The sequence below is a fragment of the Myxine glutinosa genome, chromosome 3 (assembly GCF_964187855.1).
Source record: "Myxine glutinosa chromosome 3, kmMyxGlut1.1, whole genome shotgun sequence".
In the NCBI taxonomy this organism is placed as follows: domain Eukaryota; kingdom Metazoa; phylum Chordata; class Myxini; order Myxiniformes; family Myxinidae; genus Myxine; species Myxine glutinosa.
The window spans coordinates 114,994,947-115,009,727 of NC_136263.1; the positions used below are offsets into that span (position 1 = coordinate 114,994,947).

The 14,781-nt window shown below is 43.6% G+C and overlaps 1 protein-coding gene across 5 annotated transcripts in view; it reads right to left on the bottom strand.

Moving 5' to 3' along the window:
* The window catches only part of LOC137418019 (valine--tRNA ligase, mitochondrial), a 170,849-nt gene that overhangs the window by 74,011 nt on the left and 82,057 nt on the right, over positions 1–14,781 (bottom strand). For all 5 annotated transcript variants that reach the window (XR_013622867.1, XM_078774487.1, XM_078774490.1 and 2 more), the window contains 5 exons: positions 14,112–14,236; positions 13,788–13,891; positions 13,560–13,641; positions 6,254–6,330; positions 5,922–6,009 (listed from right to left, as the gene is read on the bottom strand). Coding sequence is in view for 4 of the 5 variants with exons in the window: in XM_078774487.1 (XP_078630613.1) it covers positions 5,922–6,009; positions 6,254–6,330; positions 13,560–13,641; positions 13,788–13,891; positions 14,112–14,236 (476 nt within the window). In the remaining variant the exon portion in view is untranslated. The remainder of the gene's footprint in view (positions 1–5,921; positions 6,010–6,253; positions 6,331–13,559; positions 13,642–13,787; positions 13,892–14,111; positions 14,237–14,781) is intronic.

A 14,781-nucleotide genomic window follows, 5' to 3' on the forward strand; every position in this document is an offset into this window, starting at 1 on the left:
ATTGAAACATTGGCATTTTATTGATGACGTGTCAAGTTTTTGACCAAGATACACCATCTCATCAGTTTGTTCTACAGTACAGAACAGCACAGGGTGCAATGTCAGTCCCCTTTCAATAGCGTGTGTGGCCACCATTGTTTTGGATACAGGCAGTGGAGCGTCGGCGTATACTGCCTACCAGTCTTTGGATGGATTGCTGCTGGATTCTGTCCCACTCAGTCCTCAATGTCGGAAGCAGCTCTGCCTGTGTCCTGGCCCTGCCAACTACGCGTCTCCCAAACTCATCCCACAGGTGCTCTATGGGATTCAGGTCAGGGGAGAGCGCAGGCCACTGCATGGTGTTGATGTTCTCGCCTTGGAGAAATGCAGTGGTAAAGCGAGCAGCATGGGGACAAGCATTGTCATGCTGAAAGGTTCTCAGTTCTGGGTGGTCTAGCAGGAATGGCAGCAGATGAGGTCGCAGGATGTTATCCACATACCGCTGGGCGTTAAGATTCCCATCCACAACCACCATTGGCGTCCTGTACCGGCCTGATATGGCGGCCCACACCATCACACTTGGGCCACCCCACCTGTTGGCTTGACGCATGCAACAATCGGCATATCGCTCGCCAGTTCTTCTCCAGACACGCTCACGCCCATCAGGACTGTCCACACAGAACCTTGACTCATCGCTGAAAGCGACCTCGTTCCACTGCGCCAAGGTCCACCGCTGATGCTGCTGGCACCATCTCTTTCGGTTGCGGCGATGGGCAGCCGTCATCACGGGGCCTCTGTATGGTCTTCTGGCAGTCAGACCATAGTCATGCAGTCGTCTTCGTGCAGTATCATTGGAGATCCGTGGGTTTGCATGCCCCGGAGTTTCTGCCGCAGTGCGGGATGCTGGACGGAATCTATCCCGCAGGTGACTTCGGACCATCTGCCTGTCCTGCCTTGCAGTGGTGACTCTTGGCCTCCCTGATCGAGGTCTGTCATCTGCAGAGTTGTGGAGGGTGTCTCTGACCACCAGGGCTGATATCGTCTGGTGTGAACAGCCAAGGCGACGTGCCACCTCACGGTAGCTCAGTCCGCCTTGCAGCATGCCCAGGGCACGCTGCCGTTGATCCCTTGACAATCGTGGCATGTTGATTGAAATGCCCATTTTGCACTGGCCTTTTTAAAGCCAATATCAAGACATCACGTGCAGCTCATTAAAATCATCCCGTACCCCTTGGCTAATCACTGACAGTCAAAACGGCTGTTCAACAGCTGTGCTATGAAGTGACCATTGAAGGTTCAAGTGACCATCCGTGACCGTTTTGTCTGACAGTGAGGACACTATTGTCCACAAATAAGTTCACACATTTACTACACGTAGTGTTATTGTTGATATTTAAAGGTTTCAAAGGTGGTAAGTTTCTTTTGTGTTTTCGGTCTTTTTGAAGTTGGTCAAAATGGTCAAATTTTTCGGTCAAAATGCCCATTTTGCACTGGCCTTTTTAAAGCCAATATCAAGACATCACGTGCAGCTCATTAAAATCATCCCGTACCCCTTGGCTAATCACTGACAGTCAAAACGGCTGTTCAACAGTTGTGCTATGAAGTGACCATTGAAGGTTCAAGTGACCATCCGTAACCGTTTTGTCTGACAGTGAGGACACTATTGTCCACAAATAAGTTCACACATTTACTACACGCAGTGTTATTGTTGATATTTAAAGGTTTCAAAGGTGGTAAGTTTCTTTTGCCTTTCAGTATATATATACACACACACACACATCCCTGACGAAACAGCCTCATTTGTTATGCCTTTCCTCTTATCTTTAAAGTCTCCTTTCATTAGTTTCTGTATAGTATATAAACTCTGGCTGGTTGTCGTTAGACAAGAAGCTTTGTGGATGGCCAGAGTACTGCTTGACCATATACTGGCCTCTTCCATATGCATGTAAAATCTTAATAAATCTTCCTGTAATTGTCCGAATTTCGATAGGTGTCCATTGCTATTGGGGGTGAGGGGGGTGGGGTTTGGAGCCACGACAGATAGCAACAAGGATGTGATGTGCACGGAGGGGGGAGAGGAGAGTTTGCTACTCTGCAGCGGCAAGGCTTCTAGGTGGCCAGGAATAAGGTGAGAACTTTCTCGGTAAAATGGTACCTTGCAACCGCTGTGTGGATGATTTTCTTTGGCCTGATCTCCGGCGTATATTCAGGTTGAAAATGAAAAAGGCAGACGGACCATGTGTGGGAATATTTATTCAGGGTAAAGGGATAAAGGTACAAGTGACTTCGGGCCTGAGCACGTGAGTAGTGTTGTGAATGTTTTTGACAGTCATTGATGAATCAAGAATTAAATGTCAAAACCTTTTGTCAGAAGAAGGCTCACAAATTTTAATTCCCGAGGAGGATATCACTTTTTTTTTTTTTTACAATGAAATAGCAGCCCAAACAGCCCTTCTGGAAGAAGCAATAACCCTTATCAAACCAAGAAGAACATACTGCAAATCACGAAAAGGCACATTGCAATATACAGTCACGTGAAAAAGTAAGTACACCCCATGTAAAGTTTTGACTTTTTCAACATCTTTCAACATACAGCTATTTGATCTTCATTTCAACAATATTGATAGATAAAGGTGATATAATATAACAAATATCATGAAACATTTACATTTTGTAGTCCATTGTATAATTTAAATAAACATAAATGCAAATTTCACATGTGGAAAAAGTAAGTACACCCCTACATTTATCACTCCTTCAAATACCTAAAATTAGAATCAGGTGCACCAGCTCAGGAGCAAATGATGAGAACATCATTAGAGAGGATCTTGGAGGAACCTGTCTTATTTAAACCTCAGACATTTCGTTTGGTTTGCTCTTTATTGTTGAACTGTGTGCGGCGTCAACATGCCTCGATCAAAAGAGCTCTCTGAGGCCTTCAGAAAGAAGGTTATAGATGCCTACGAGTCTCGGAAGGGATTTAAAAAGATCTCCAAACAATTTGAAATCAATCATTCGACTGTCCGGAAGATCATCTACAATTGCAGAAGATTCCAAACAACTGCCAACGTGTTCAGGCCAGGCCGCCCCAGCAAGTTCAGCCTGAGAGCAGACCGCAAGATGCTGAAAGAAGTTTCTAAGAACCCCATAATGTCATCACGGGACCTACAGGTAGCTCTTGCCACTGTTGATGTCAAAGTGCACGAGTCTACCATGAGAAAGAGGCTGCACAAATTTGATCTACATGGGAGGTGTGCCAGGAGGAAACATTTGCTGTCCAGAAAGAACATCAGGGCAAGACTAAAGTTTACCAATGAACACCGAGGCAAAGACCAGCACTTCTGGAACAATGTGCTCTGGACAGATGAGTCAACGGTAGAGCTATTTGGCCACAGTACCAGAAGACATGTTTGGCGAAAACCAAAGACAGCATTTGACCACAAGAACCTGATACCAACTGTAAAGCATGGTGGTCGAAATATTATGGTTTGGGGCACCTTTGCTGCATCAGGGCCTTTGCAGCTCACCATCATAGAATCCACTATGAATTCTTCATTGCACCAGAGGGTGCTTGAGCATAATGTGAGGTCATCTGTCGGAAAGTTGAAGCTCAACCGAAGGCGGACCTTGCAACATGACAATGACCCTAAACATACCAGTAAATCCACCAAGGAATGGCTGAAAAGAAAGAAATGGAGGGTTCTGGAATGGCCAAGTCAAAGCCTGGATCTAAATCCCATCGAGATGTTGTGGGGGATTTGAAACGAGCTGGGCATGCAAGAAACCCCTCAAACATCGCACAGCTGAAAGAATTCTGCATGGAGGAGTGGGCAAAAATTTCTCCCAGTCGACGTCAGAAACTGGTAGACAGTTATAAGAAACGCCTACTTGAGGTTGTTTCTGCCAAAGGGGGCAATACCACCTATTAGAGCCAAGGGTGTACTTACTTTTTCCACATGCGAAATTTGCATTTATGTTTATTTAAATTATACAATGGACTACAAAATGTAAATGTTTCATGATATTTGTTATATTATATCACCTTTATCTCTCAATATTGTTGAAATGAAGATCAAATAGCTGGATGTTGAAATATGTTGAAAAAGTCAAAACTTTACATGGGGTGTACTTACTTTTTCACGTGAAACATAATCTTGTTTCTCACAGTCTGAGAGTCCTTGAGGTGCTTTTTGGCAAACTCCAAGCGGGCTTTCATGTGTCTTTCACTGAGGAGAGGCTTCCGTCTGGCCATTCTGCCATAAAGCCCAAATCGGTGGAGTGTTGCAGGGATGGTTGTCCTTCTGGAAGTTTCTCCCATCTCCACACAGGATCTCTGGAGCTCAGCCAGAGTGACCATCGGGTTCTTGGTCACCTCCATTACCAAGGCCTTTCTCCCCCGATTGCTCAGTTTGGCCGGGCGGCCAGCTCTAGGAAGAGTCCTGGTTGTTCCAAACTTCTTCCATTTAAGAATTATGGAGGCCACTCTGCTCTTGAGAACCTTCAATGCAGTGGAATTTTTTTTGTAGGCTTCCCCAGATCTGTGCCTCGACACAATCCTGTCTCTGAGCTCTGCAGGCAGTTCCTTCGACCTCATGGCTTGGTTTTTGCTCTGATATGCATTGTCAGCTGTGAGACCTTATATAGACAGGTGTGTGCCTTTCCAAATCATGTCCAATCAATTGAATTTACCACAGGTGGACCCCAATCAAGGTGCAGAAACATCTCAAAGATGATCAAGAGAAATGAGAGGCACCTGAGCTAAATTTGAAGTGTCATAGCAATGGGTCAGAATACTTATGTAAATGATATTTTAGTTTTTTCTTTTTAATAAATTTGCAAAACTTTCTAAAATCCTGTTTTCTCTTTGTCATGATGGGGTATTGAGTGTAGATTGATGAGGGAAAAAATGAATTTAAACAATTTCAGCATAAGGCTGCAACATAACAAAATGTGAAAAAGTGAAGGGGTCTGAAAACTTTCTGAATGCACTGCAGATGAATCCACTGCAAGAAGCTCATACTCCAGGAGCCAAGAAGCTCCAGGTTTTATTCCCGAATCAATTGTCATCTTCTGCATTTTTTCTTCACTGTCACTTTCATTGTCATCATCATTTTCTTCATTGGGGTTAATAACTATGTCAAGAACCTCTTCATCCATCATCCATCATCCATCATCTGGCAGACCACAAGTGTTTCACTGTCGCAATTCATCCACTCCACCATGTCATCTTCATGCAAGTCCTTGGCCCCTTCAGTGTTCATACCCTTTGCATAACGTATCAATTCTGCTGCATTAATCTTCTCAGTTTAAAGTTTTGAAACGTCAAAGTCTCCAGCTTTCTCAGTGTCATCGAATATGGAAAGTGGCCACAATTAGCGCCATCCATTTCTAAATGCTGTCCCATGCACACGCAACTGCGCAAATACAGTTATTGATGGCTAGATCTTTCTTGAATGTGACCATCTCACCAGCAGATGAATCGGTATGACGCAGACAACGCATTAATTATTTTTTTTGAAGTTCGAATTTTGTTCAGATTTTGGGATATTTTGGATTTCAGGAGTTTTCACTGTATTTTTAACTCTCCTCACAGATTCCATTGTATGATAACAGATTAAATCATGCACATCTTACCTTAAATATAACATGTCCACCACCCAGCACATCCACCCCACTTACCACTAAATAAAACTGTTATTCAAATATTCAAATGATATTTAAAACGGATTTTTCTTCATGCTGCTGTCTCCTAGCAACCACTAACCATGGTTTAGAATTGAACACACACACACACCTCAAAATATATTAAAACCCTTCAGTGTTTAACATAACTTTGAATCATTAAAAAAAATCAACATACATTACAAAATTTGTCCAACATAATTCTGAGAAAAACGGCAAAACAAGCATAACAATATGCCAGAGTTGATGTAACTGCTGACCTTACTGCAAGGTGAATGCTGGAGCGGTATCAGCTGGTACGCTGGAATTCTGTGTCCCCACCATATCTGCCGAGAGAGACACCAATCGCTGCAAAACAGCACAGAAGTGCGACGTGTGGTCTGGATTAAAGAAGCGAGAGGGGGGTTTGAAAAGTTTAATATTTATGCGGAGGTTGTCCCAAAAGGACAGTTCTAAAGTAAACTTTTGTACAGATGATGTATGTGATATAATTTTAGGAAATGTACAATAATTCCCTTTACATCCTGCCCCAGCCCCCACACCACTTTCAACAGCTTGCAATACATACTCAACAGCACAATGTCACACAAACCTTATATCGGTCAACCAGCTACGCAATTTATTTTCATGGATTTGAGGAACCAGGTGCAGGTCACCATCTTCTATTGCCTGACAGACACACAAACAAAAATAAATCAAATCTATAATGATTGCATTTTGCATTTTAATGCATCTTTTGATTCATTTTTAAACATGTTTCAATGACTCATAAGGGTGCAGCAAAGGCAACTTCATACTTTCTGGTTTCAATTTGTTTTGATTTAGACTGGAAGCTGAGAATCAATGTCATCTGTTTGCCGCGTCGCGAGCAAGGCCTTTGCCGCGTCGCGAACGATTTGAAATCGAAGTTAAGTGATTGTTCCCATTTGTATTTTCGTTAAAACTGTATTTATTTATGGTGTTGTACGTATATTGTGTCCCGACGAAGATTTTTCGGTGCAAATCTTTCATACCTGTATTGAAAATCGTGTTAATTTGTGTCGTGTCTTGAGGCCTTGTACAGTGTACACTGTACAACCTTGAGGCTTTGTTTTTCTCTCAGCGGTCCGTCGTTTGTGATCCAATAACTTTCGTTCTCTGTATTCCTAGTGTTTTCACCCATAGCCTACTTCCTTGTGTAAATCTCAACTCAAAAAAAAAAAAAAAAAATACATTTCCTTCTCTGTTCTCATTCGTTTATTCATTCTTATTCGTTCGTTCGTTCTTCGACCACATGTTTCTCCCCCATTTCCCCAGATAGTTTTCACTGTTATTAACCTTCAATGTTTACACTTTCCCCTCAAGTTATGTATTCCGTCATATATTATAACAATTTTTTCTTCTTCTTCTTTAAAAGGCTGCTTTCGAATTGCTCACCAAATCAATTCATCCCAAAAAAAAATCCATCTCCTATAGTGCCTTTTTTCTACATTCCCTAAACTCTCCTGCATTCCATCCTCCATCCAGAGTCCTTAAACATCTATCTATAATTCCAGTAATCTCTGTCTGTCTGTCTGTACGTCTGTACGTTTGTCTGTGACCGCTGTTTCTCGACAACCACGGGTCCGATATACTTTTAACTTGCCAGGTATATTGCTGGGGACCCGAGGATGTGCCTTTTCAAGGTTTCATATTAATCGGACAATTACTTACCGAGCTATGTCCAAAAAACGATTCAACCAATCAGAGAGCAGCGAACGATCGCGTGTGCCGAACGTGGCGGGCACACTCTGCCTCGGATGGCACATTTGAGAGCGTATTCATTTATTTCACGTTTGCAAACTATGTTGGCGTTAAACTATGTTTTACAACTAATAAAAACGAATTTGCGATTCATTCGCTTTCCTGCGCGTTTGTGCACGCGATGGCGATTTCTTTACCAAACTCCGGAAGCCGTTCGCTTTGGACCAAACCATTGCATGTAAATAGAGGGGGGGGGATTGTCACCACTCGCAAGCCGTTCGCTTTGGACCAAACCATTTCATGTAAATAGAGGGGGGGGATATAATTTTAGATATAGATATAGTACGGGCATGCCCTAGTATTTTTAACTCGAAGGTCACAAGAAACTCATTTTGCAATAAATGTTCGTTTCCCATAAATCGTACACTTTCTAAAATCCAATCTCACCCCTCCCCTCCAAATCTTCTCCATAACCCCTCCCCTCCAAATCTTCCCCATCACCCCTCCCCTCCAAATCTTCCCCATCACCCATCCCTTTCAAATCTCCCCCCTTGCCCCCTCCATCCTAAACTACCCCCTCACCCCTCCCCGCCAAGACGCCCCCTCGCCCCTCCCCTCCTAGACTCCTCCCTCACCCCTCCCCTCCAAATCTCCCCCATATCCCATCCCTTTCAAATCCCTCCCCTTGTCCCTTCCCTCCCAAACTCCCCCCTCGCCCCTCCCCTTCAAATCTCCCCACCCTTATTGCTTCTCAATTTCCCCCCTCTCACTCCCCCTCCTCAAAGCGTCCTCCCCGCTTCTTCCCCCTTCCAACTCTCACCTCCATCTCCCCCAACCTTCTGCCTCGCTCTTCCCCCTCCTCAAATAACACCTCATTGTGCCTCACCCAATCACCATCAAACCTTTTGTCCGCCCCATCCTTCCCTTTCTCCGAGCTATTCTGAAATCTCTGACACACCTTCAACAGCTCTCCCTACCTCTTCCACCTCTTCCACATCTTACCCTACCCCTCCTCCCCCCTGTTCTGTTTCTGATGCTCCCCCTTCCTCTTCATTAACGGTATGGACCTCAAACATCCGGGGCCTTCGTTCAAACTTAACTGATCTCTCCATACAGGTTGCTTCTGTCAAACCAGACGTGATCTGCTTAACAGAAACTTTCCTCCTTTATGATGTCTCCGATTCCTTAGTATCTCTCCCGGGCTACTCCCTCCTCCGGTATGATAGACCTGAGCCTCGTCCTGGAGGCGGGGTTGCTATCTTTATCAAAAACTCTCTTCCTCACTCGCCCTGCACTGCACTCTCTCCACCTCACCCCCAGGAATACCTCTGGCTATGGCTTCCCCTTCGCTCCCACCTCTTGTTCATATGTGTGTTGTACCGTCCACCAAACAGTGATGACTCCATCTACATCTCGCTGTCTGATAATATGGACCAACTTCTATCTACTCATCCCAACTCTCTCTTCCTCATATGTGGTGATTTCAACTGTCATCATGCCAGTTGGCTGGGTGTGGGTACCTCTCTCACCAGCCAGGGCTCCTCAGCAAAGGACTTCAGCGACTCACTGGGACTGACACAATCTGTCAATTTCCCGACCCGGATCTCAGTCAACGGAACATCTTCTCTTCTGGACTTGGCTATGACTAACTTCCCTGAAAATGTCTGCTGCTCTTCTTCTGCTCCAATCGGATCATCTGATCATGTCCTTGTTAAAGTGGACATCTCTCTGACCATCCTCAGGGAGCCTGCTCAGCGTCGACGAGTCTGGCATTTCACTCAGGCCAACTGGCATGGTCTTCAAGCAGCCATCAATCATCTGGACTGGTCTCCCATCTCTACCACCTCTGACATCAACTCATCCTGGGAATTCTTCCAAAGTAAATTGCTCTCTCTCATGCACAGATTTATCCCATCTCGTCTTCAGTTGTCATACCCTTCCTCCCGTCCATGGTACACGGAATCTTGTGGTGAGGCTGTTGCCCAGAAACAACTTGCCTTCGTCTCCTGGAAAGCAAATCCAACGGAAGGAAATCTCATTTCCTTTCACAAAGCCCGAAACAAGTGTGTGTCCACCCTCAGGAGAGCCAGGAAACAATATCTCTCCGTTCTCAAGACCGAACTCTCTTATCTGTCTCCCTCTTCCAAATCCTGGTGGCATCTGGTCAAATCCGTTTCTGGTGTTTGTTCCCCCTCCATCCCCTCCCTTACCTCAAATGGCTACACAGCTGACTCCGCACGTGAAAAAGCTGAATGCCTCAACTCTGTGTTTGCCTCTAAATCTTGTGTCCCAAACCCATCCCTCTCTGTACCCACCATACCCAGTCGTACCCTGCTGCTCCTGGACTCCGTGACCTTTCCTCCTGACAAGGTGGAAAAGTTTCTGTCAACCCTCGACTCTGATTCTGCAACTGGACCCGACGGCATCAGCCCACGGGTCCTAAAATCCTGCTCTGCCGCTCTATCTCACCCTCTCTCTGTTCTCTTCACCCTCTCTTTTGCTCAAGGTCAACTGCCATCTGCTTGGAAATCAGCCAACATCACTGCTTTGCACAAAAAAGGTGCAAAAACAGATCCTAGCAACTACAGACCAATCAGCCTTCTCCCAATTATCAGCAAATTCATGGAATCCATCATTGCTTCGGATATGAAATCTTTCCTCTTCTCCAATGGCTTGATCTCTGATCATCAATTTGGTTTCAGACCAGGTCACTCTACTCTGGACATGCTGCTTCTGCTGTCTCAACAATGGATGGAGGTCCTCAATGCCAAACAGGAAATTAGAGCTGTCTCCCTCGACATATCACATGCCTTCGACACGGTCTGGCACCCCGCTCTGCTCACCAAACTCTCCTCCTTTGGTATCCATGGAAATCTCCACGCATGGCTGGCGGACTTCCTCTCTAGTCGTCGTCAACGTGTGGCCCTGAATGGGTTTCTCTCATCTCCTCTTGCTGTTCAGGCTGGAGTTCCCCAAGGCAGTGTTCTGGGCCCCGTGCTTTTTCTGGTCTTCATCAATGATCTCACTGACTCTCTTGAAAATCCTCTCTATCTCTTTGCTGATGACTCCACTCTCTGCTGCTCCATTCCTCTTCCCTCAGATCGGCAGTCTGCAGCCTCCTCACTCTCTGAAGACTTGGACAAAATCACAGACTGGTCAAACAAGTGGAACATGTCTTTCAATCCTGACAAATCTCACACTCTTACTATGTCTCTCCGAAAAGATCGACTGGACAACCCTCCCATCTACTTTCACAACAATCCTCTCCAAGAAGTTCTGTCGCTCAAGCTTTTGGGTCTCACTATCTGCCATGATCTTTCTTGGGAAAACCACATTTCCAAGCTGGCCTCCAAAGCCAGTCGCCGACTGGGCATCCTCCGTCGTGCGAAGTCCTTCCTCGGCACACCTGAGCTCCTCACCACATACAAGGCTTTCATCCGCAGCTCAATGGAATACTGTTCTCCCCTATGGGCCGGTGCTCCTGCCTCACACCTAGCTCGGCTTCACGCTGTTGAAACCAAAGCTTTCAGAATTATTGGAATCTCCCGCGATGAAGCTATCTCTGAGGGCCTTTCACTCACTCACCGCAGGCAGGTAGGTGGTCTTTCTGTCTTCTACCGACTCCTCTCCGGCCTTGCACCCCCAGCTCTCTCTGTACTCTGTCCCCCAAATATTCCTACAGGTCGCACAAGATCTGCCAGCAACCCTCTGATGGTTAAACTGCCGAAATCTCGGCTCTCTGCTCACCTTCACTCTTTCATTCCTCTTTTCTCCCGCCTCTGGAACAAACTCCCTCACTCCCTTCAATCCCACTCCTCCCTCCAGGTCTTTAAAACAGCTGTTCACCACCATCTCTTATCTTCCCCCATCCAAAACCTTGATCTTTTCTACCCCCGCTAATTCACCCCAGATCCACTTGTTTGAAATTCCAACTTCTTTCCTGGAAGTCCTGGCAGTGTCCATATGTTTTACACCTCTCCCACCACCCCCTTCCCATGCTCCCCCCCCCAAAGCCCTCGCCCTCTCTCAGATCTCTCGATGTCTCCATGTCTCTCGGTCCCTGCTCTCAAATGTTGTGTTTGTGTCCTTCCCCCTCTCTCCCCATCTTGTCTACCGCTCCCGATGTTATATGTTTTATGTGTCGGTTTGTCTTTCTGTGTGATTAATGTTCGCTCTTTCACGAGCCTCGATCTTGTATACAAAAAAATAAAAATAAAAAAATAAAAAAAATAAAAAATAAATAATAATAAAAAAATCTGAATTTGGCCGATGAGAACAATTAAGAAGAAAAATTTGTTTTGTCCACTTTCCCCCGGTTATGCTGTCCTAAATCTCAATCATGAACAAATAATTGCCCAATTAATCAGATACAAAACAAATCCACAACCAAAAATAAATAAACACTATTTCCTGCCCACATGCCAAGATTACTGGCCTTTCATTTTTATGCAATATTTCTGCAAAATGAAAGGCCAATTCCATGAAACACTCAGCAACGGTGAGTCTGAACATCCGACAAAAATCGCAAAGTCGAGAAAAGAAGGGACATTTCATAGCTTATAGAAAATGTCGAACAATAGAAAAGACGGGCCATTCAAAAAAATCTCGTGTGCATGCTGTACTACCTTTGTGTTCTTAGGAGGAACCAAGTAATGCTTTAGAAAAGTTAATATAAAGGGGTGCCCTCAATATACAGGTTAAAACTCGTTTGTATATGTTGGAGTGTAATAACCTGGAGCACAGAAACAGGGATAAACAAACAAAAAAAAATTAAAAGAGATTGTTATTACTCTATTTGGGAAACTTTATATAACACACGATTAAGGTTATACATTTGTTCCCAAAATCGAACCTAGTGCGGCCATTTAAAACAGACTGACATCAATTTTGACATTAAAATTGCAAAAAGATAATGAACAATACTCGTTTCGGAAATTATCTGCCGGGCCGGGCAGCCATGCGAGGAGCACGCAAAACCCCCAATTGATACTGCTACACACTGGGCCGACTGTATATAATTTAAGGATGACCCAACTACAACTTTTCCACACAGGTATGTGTAGCATGGTAGGTACGGGCCTGTGAACTGGCAGGGCTATTCGACACCCTATATCAAATCAAATATCAGCCTATATCAAAGTTACAACTATTTAATTATCCGGGGACCCCAAATAAACCCAATTGTTTTCTCGATAAAATAGCAACAACACAAGGCACAATGTTCCTTATAAATTAAGCAATGGCTATTTTATGATTAATTAGAAGTTCTTTGATAGGATATTTCATAGGATTGATCCCAAAAGCCTAATAGTAATGATGATGATGTAGTAATGATGAGTTGCATATTTGGATATGTCAGAGCTGGAAAGAATCGTTTTAGTACAAATGTGCATCATAAAGTTGAATATTTTAGTTTTCCAGTTGTCTTGTATTGCATATCTCTCCAACTAGTAATACTTATTGGATTTATTTTCATCTCAGCTTATTGGATTTGCTAGAATTTGTTCTGTTAAGGATAATTTTGGAAAGAATCGCTGGAAAGAATCTGGAAAAGCTGGAAAGAAAGCTGGAAAGAATCGTTTTAGTACAAATGTGCATCATAAAGTTGAATATTTTAGTTTTCCAGTTGTCTTGTATTGTATACCTCTCCAACTAGTAATACTTATTGGATTTGTTTTCATCTCAGCTTATTGGATTTGCTAGAATTTGTTCTGTTAAGGATAATTTTGTGGTTCGTGCTAATAAACTACAACAGTATAAATACAAAAACACCAAGAGGGTGAATTTATTTGCAATACAAGTCCCCTACCAGTTCCAATGAATGTTGTTGTTGTTCCAAGTAAAAAAAGACAAATTCGTGAAAAATTGGTGAAACACTCCAAAAATCAAACTTCTTCTCCACCTTGTCATAATAAATCCATGTACTATGTTTCAGTTGAATATGTTAAAGGGTATGGAAAAAAATCCAGAAACCACATGTGGGACGGACAGACAGAGAGCAAACCTATAGTCCCCCTTTGTGTGGGAGACAACAAATCATGCAATTCAACAAATTATGTACACATTCAGTGGCCTGAATGAGTAAATTAATTTTTACTTAATCATACTTAACAGTTCAATCAATGCAGTGATTATTAGACGTTTGAGTAGTTACTGAGCACCTGCTCCAAACACACCTGCAATGCACGATCTGCCATGTCTCGACAGCGCACAAACCACTGTGCTTTAAGCAACGGTTCCAGAACATCACCAGTACGGCTGCAGGCACATAGCAGTAAAAGCCCAAAGTGATCATCCACATACAGGTGCATGCAACACAAAGTAAACGGGTGCAGAGGAGTCCCCCCCCCCCCCCTATCCATAAAACAAGATGGTGAGTAGGGGGAAATAGCCAGGATGCTGACCTGCAGATGGGCAGGGTCATGGAATGATCTTCCACAGCACGCAGCAGGCCTCTTCGCCCAAGCTCATTCATTACTGCTTCTCTCACAGCAAACCTTGGCAAACCCTGAAGAAAGAATGTTCATCTGCAAACATGTCTCAACAATAAAAGACCAAAATTCTCACAGCAATTTCGTGAACTTGTACAGTGTGAACATAGAGTGAGTGGTTCCATTTCCAAACCTCTGTCAGAGTGATGTTTCTCTCATTGCTACAAACAAGAATCAGAGTTTAAATTTTTTAAATCTTTCATCTTGGAGGGTTAATCAAATTTACATGCCACTCACTTCAAAGGGGCTGCCATTTAGTTGTAGTTGACCTGCCTCATCAAACAGGGAGTATGTGCGCAGAGAATGTCGGCAAGCTATTGCATGATCATCAATATCGTGTCCAGGTGTCACCTTTACAGCCCCTAAATGAACAGACATGGAAATCATAGTAATTGTGTTTTTTTTTTTTTTTTTTTTTTTTATGTGCCATGCTTGTCATTGCAGATAAGAAAGTCATGTTGTATAATGGTCAATTCAATAGCCAGAAGGCTTAATAATTTTTGATACAGGTTTTATCAACCAAATGTTCACAAAGCCATACTTAGCTGTTATCAGAATCAAATACAAAGCTGAATTTTCAGGTGTTAGCTCTTCCTCTTGCTACAACAAAAGGGCTAACATCTGAAAGAAAAATATTTAGAGAACTCGCTTTACCGAAATATGGTTGTATGGTAAACATGCGTGCACATGTGCAAGCACAAAAAAAGATACAATTCAGTTTGTTATACAAAGTTACAATAGATTTGTTGAAACAGAATTACCATCCAAAGTGCCATTTGTTCTACTGAAACTCATCATCATGAGCATTACTTACAACAGGACACAACTGTATTTTTCAGGGAAAGGACATTTGAAAACAATGCAGGGGACCATCGACACATGTACAGGATTTTAAACTGTGATCTCG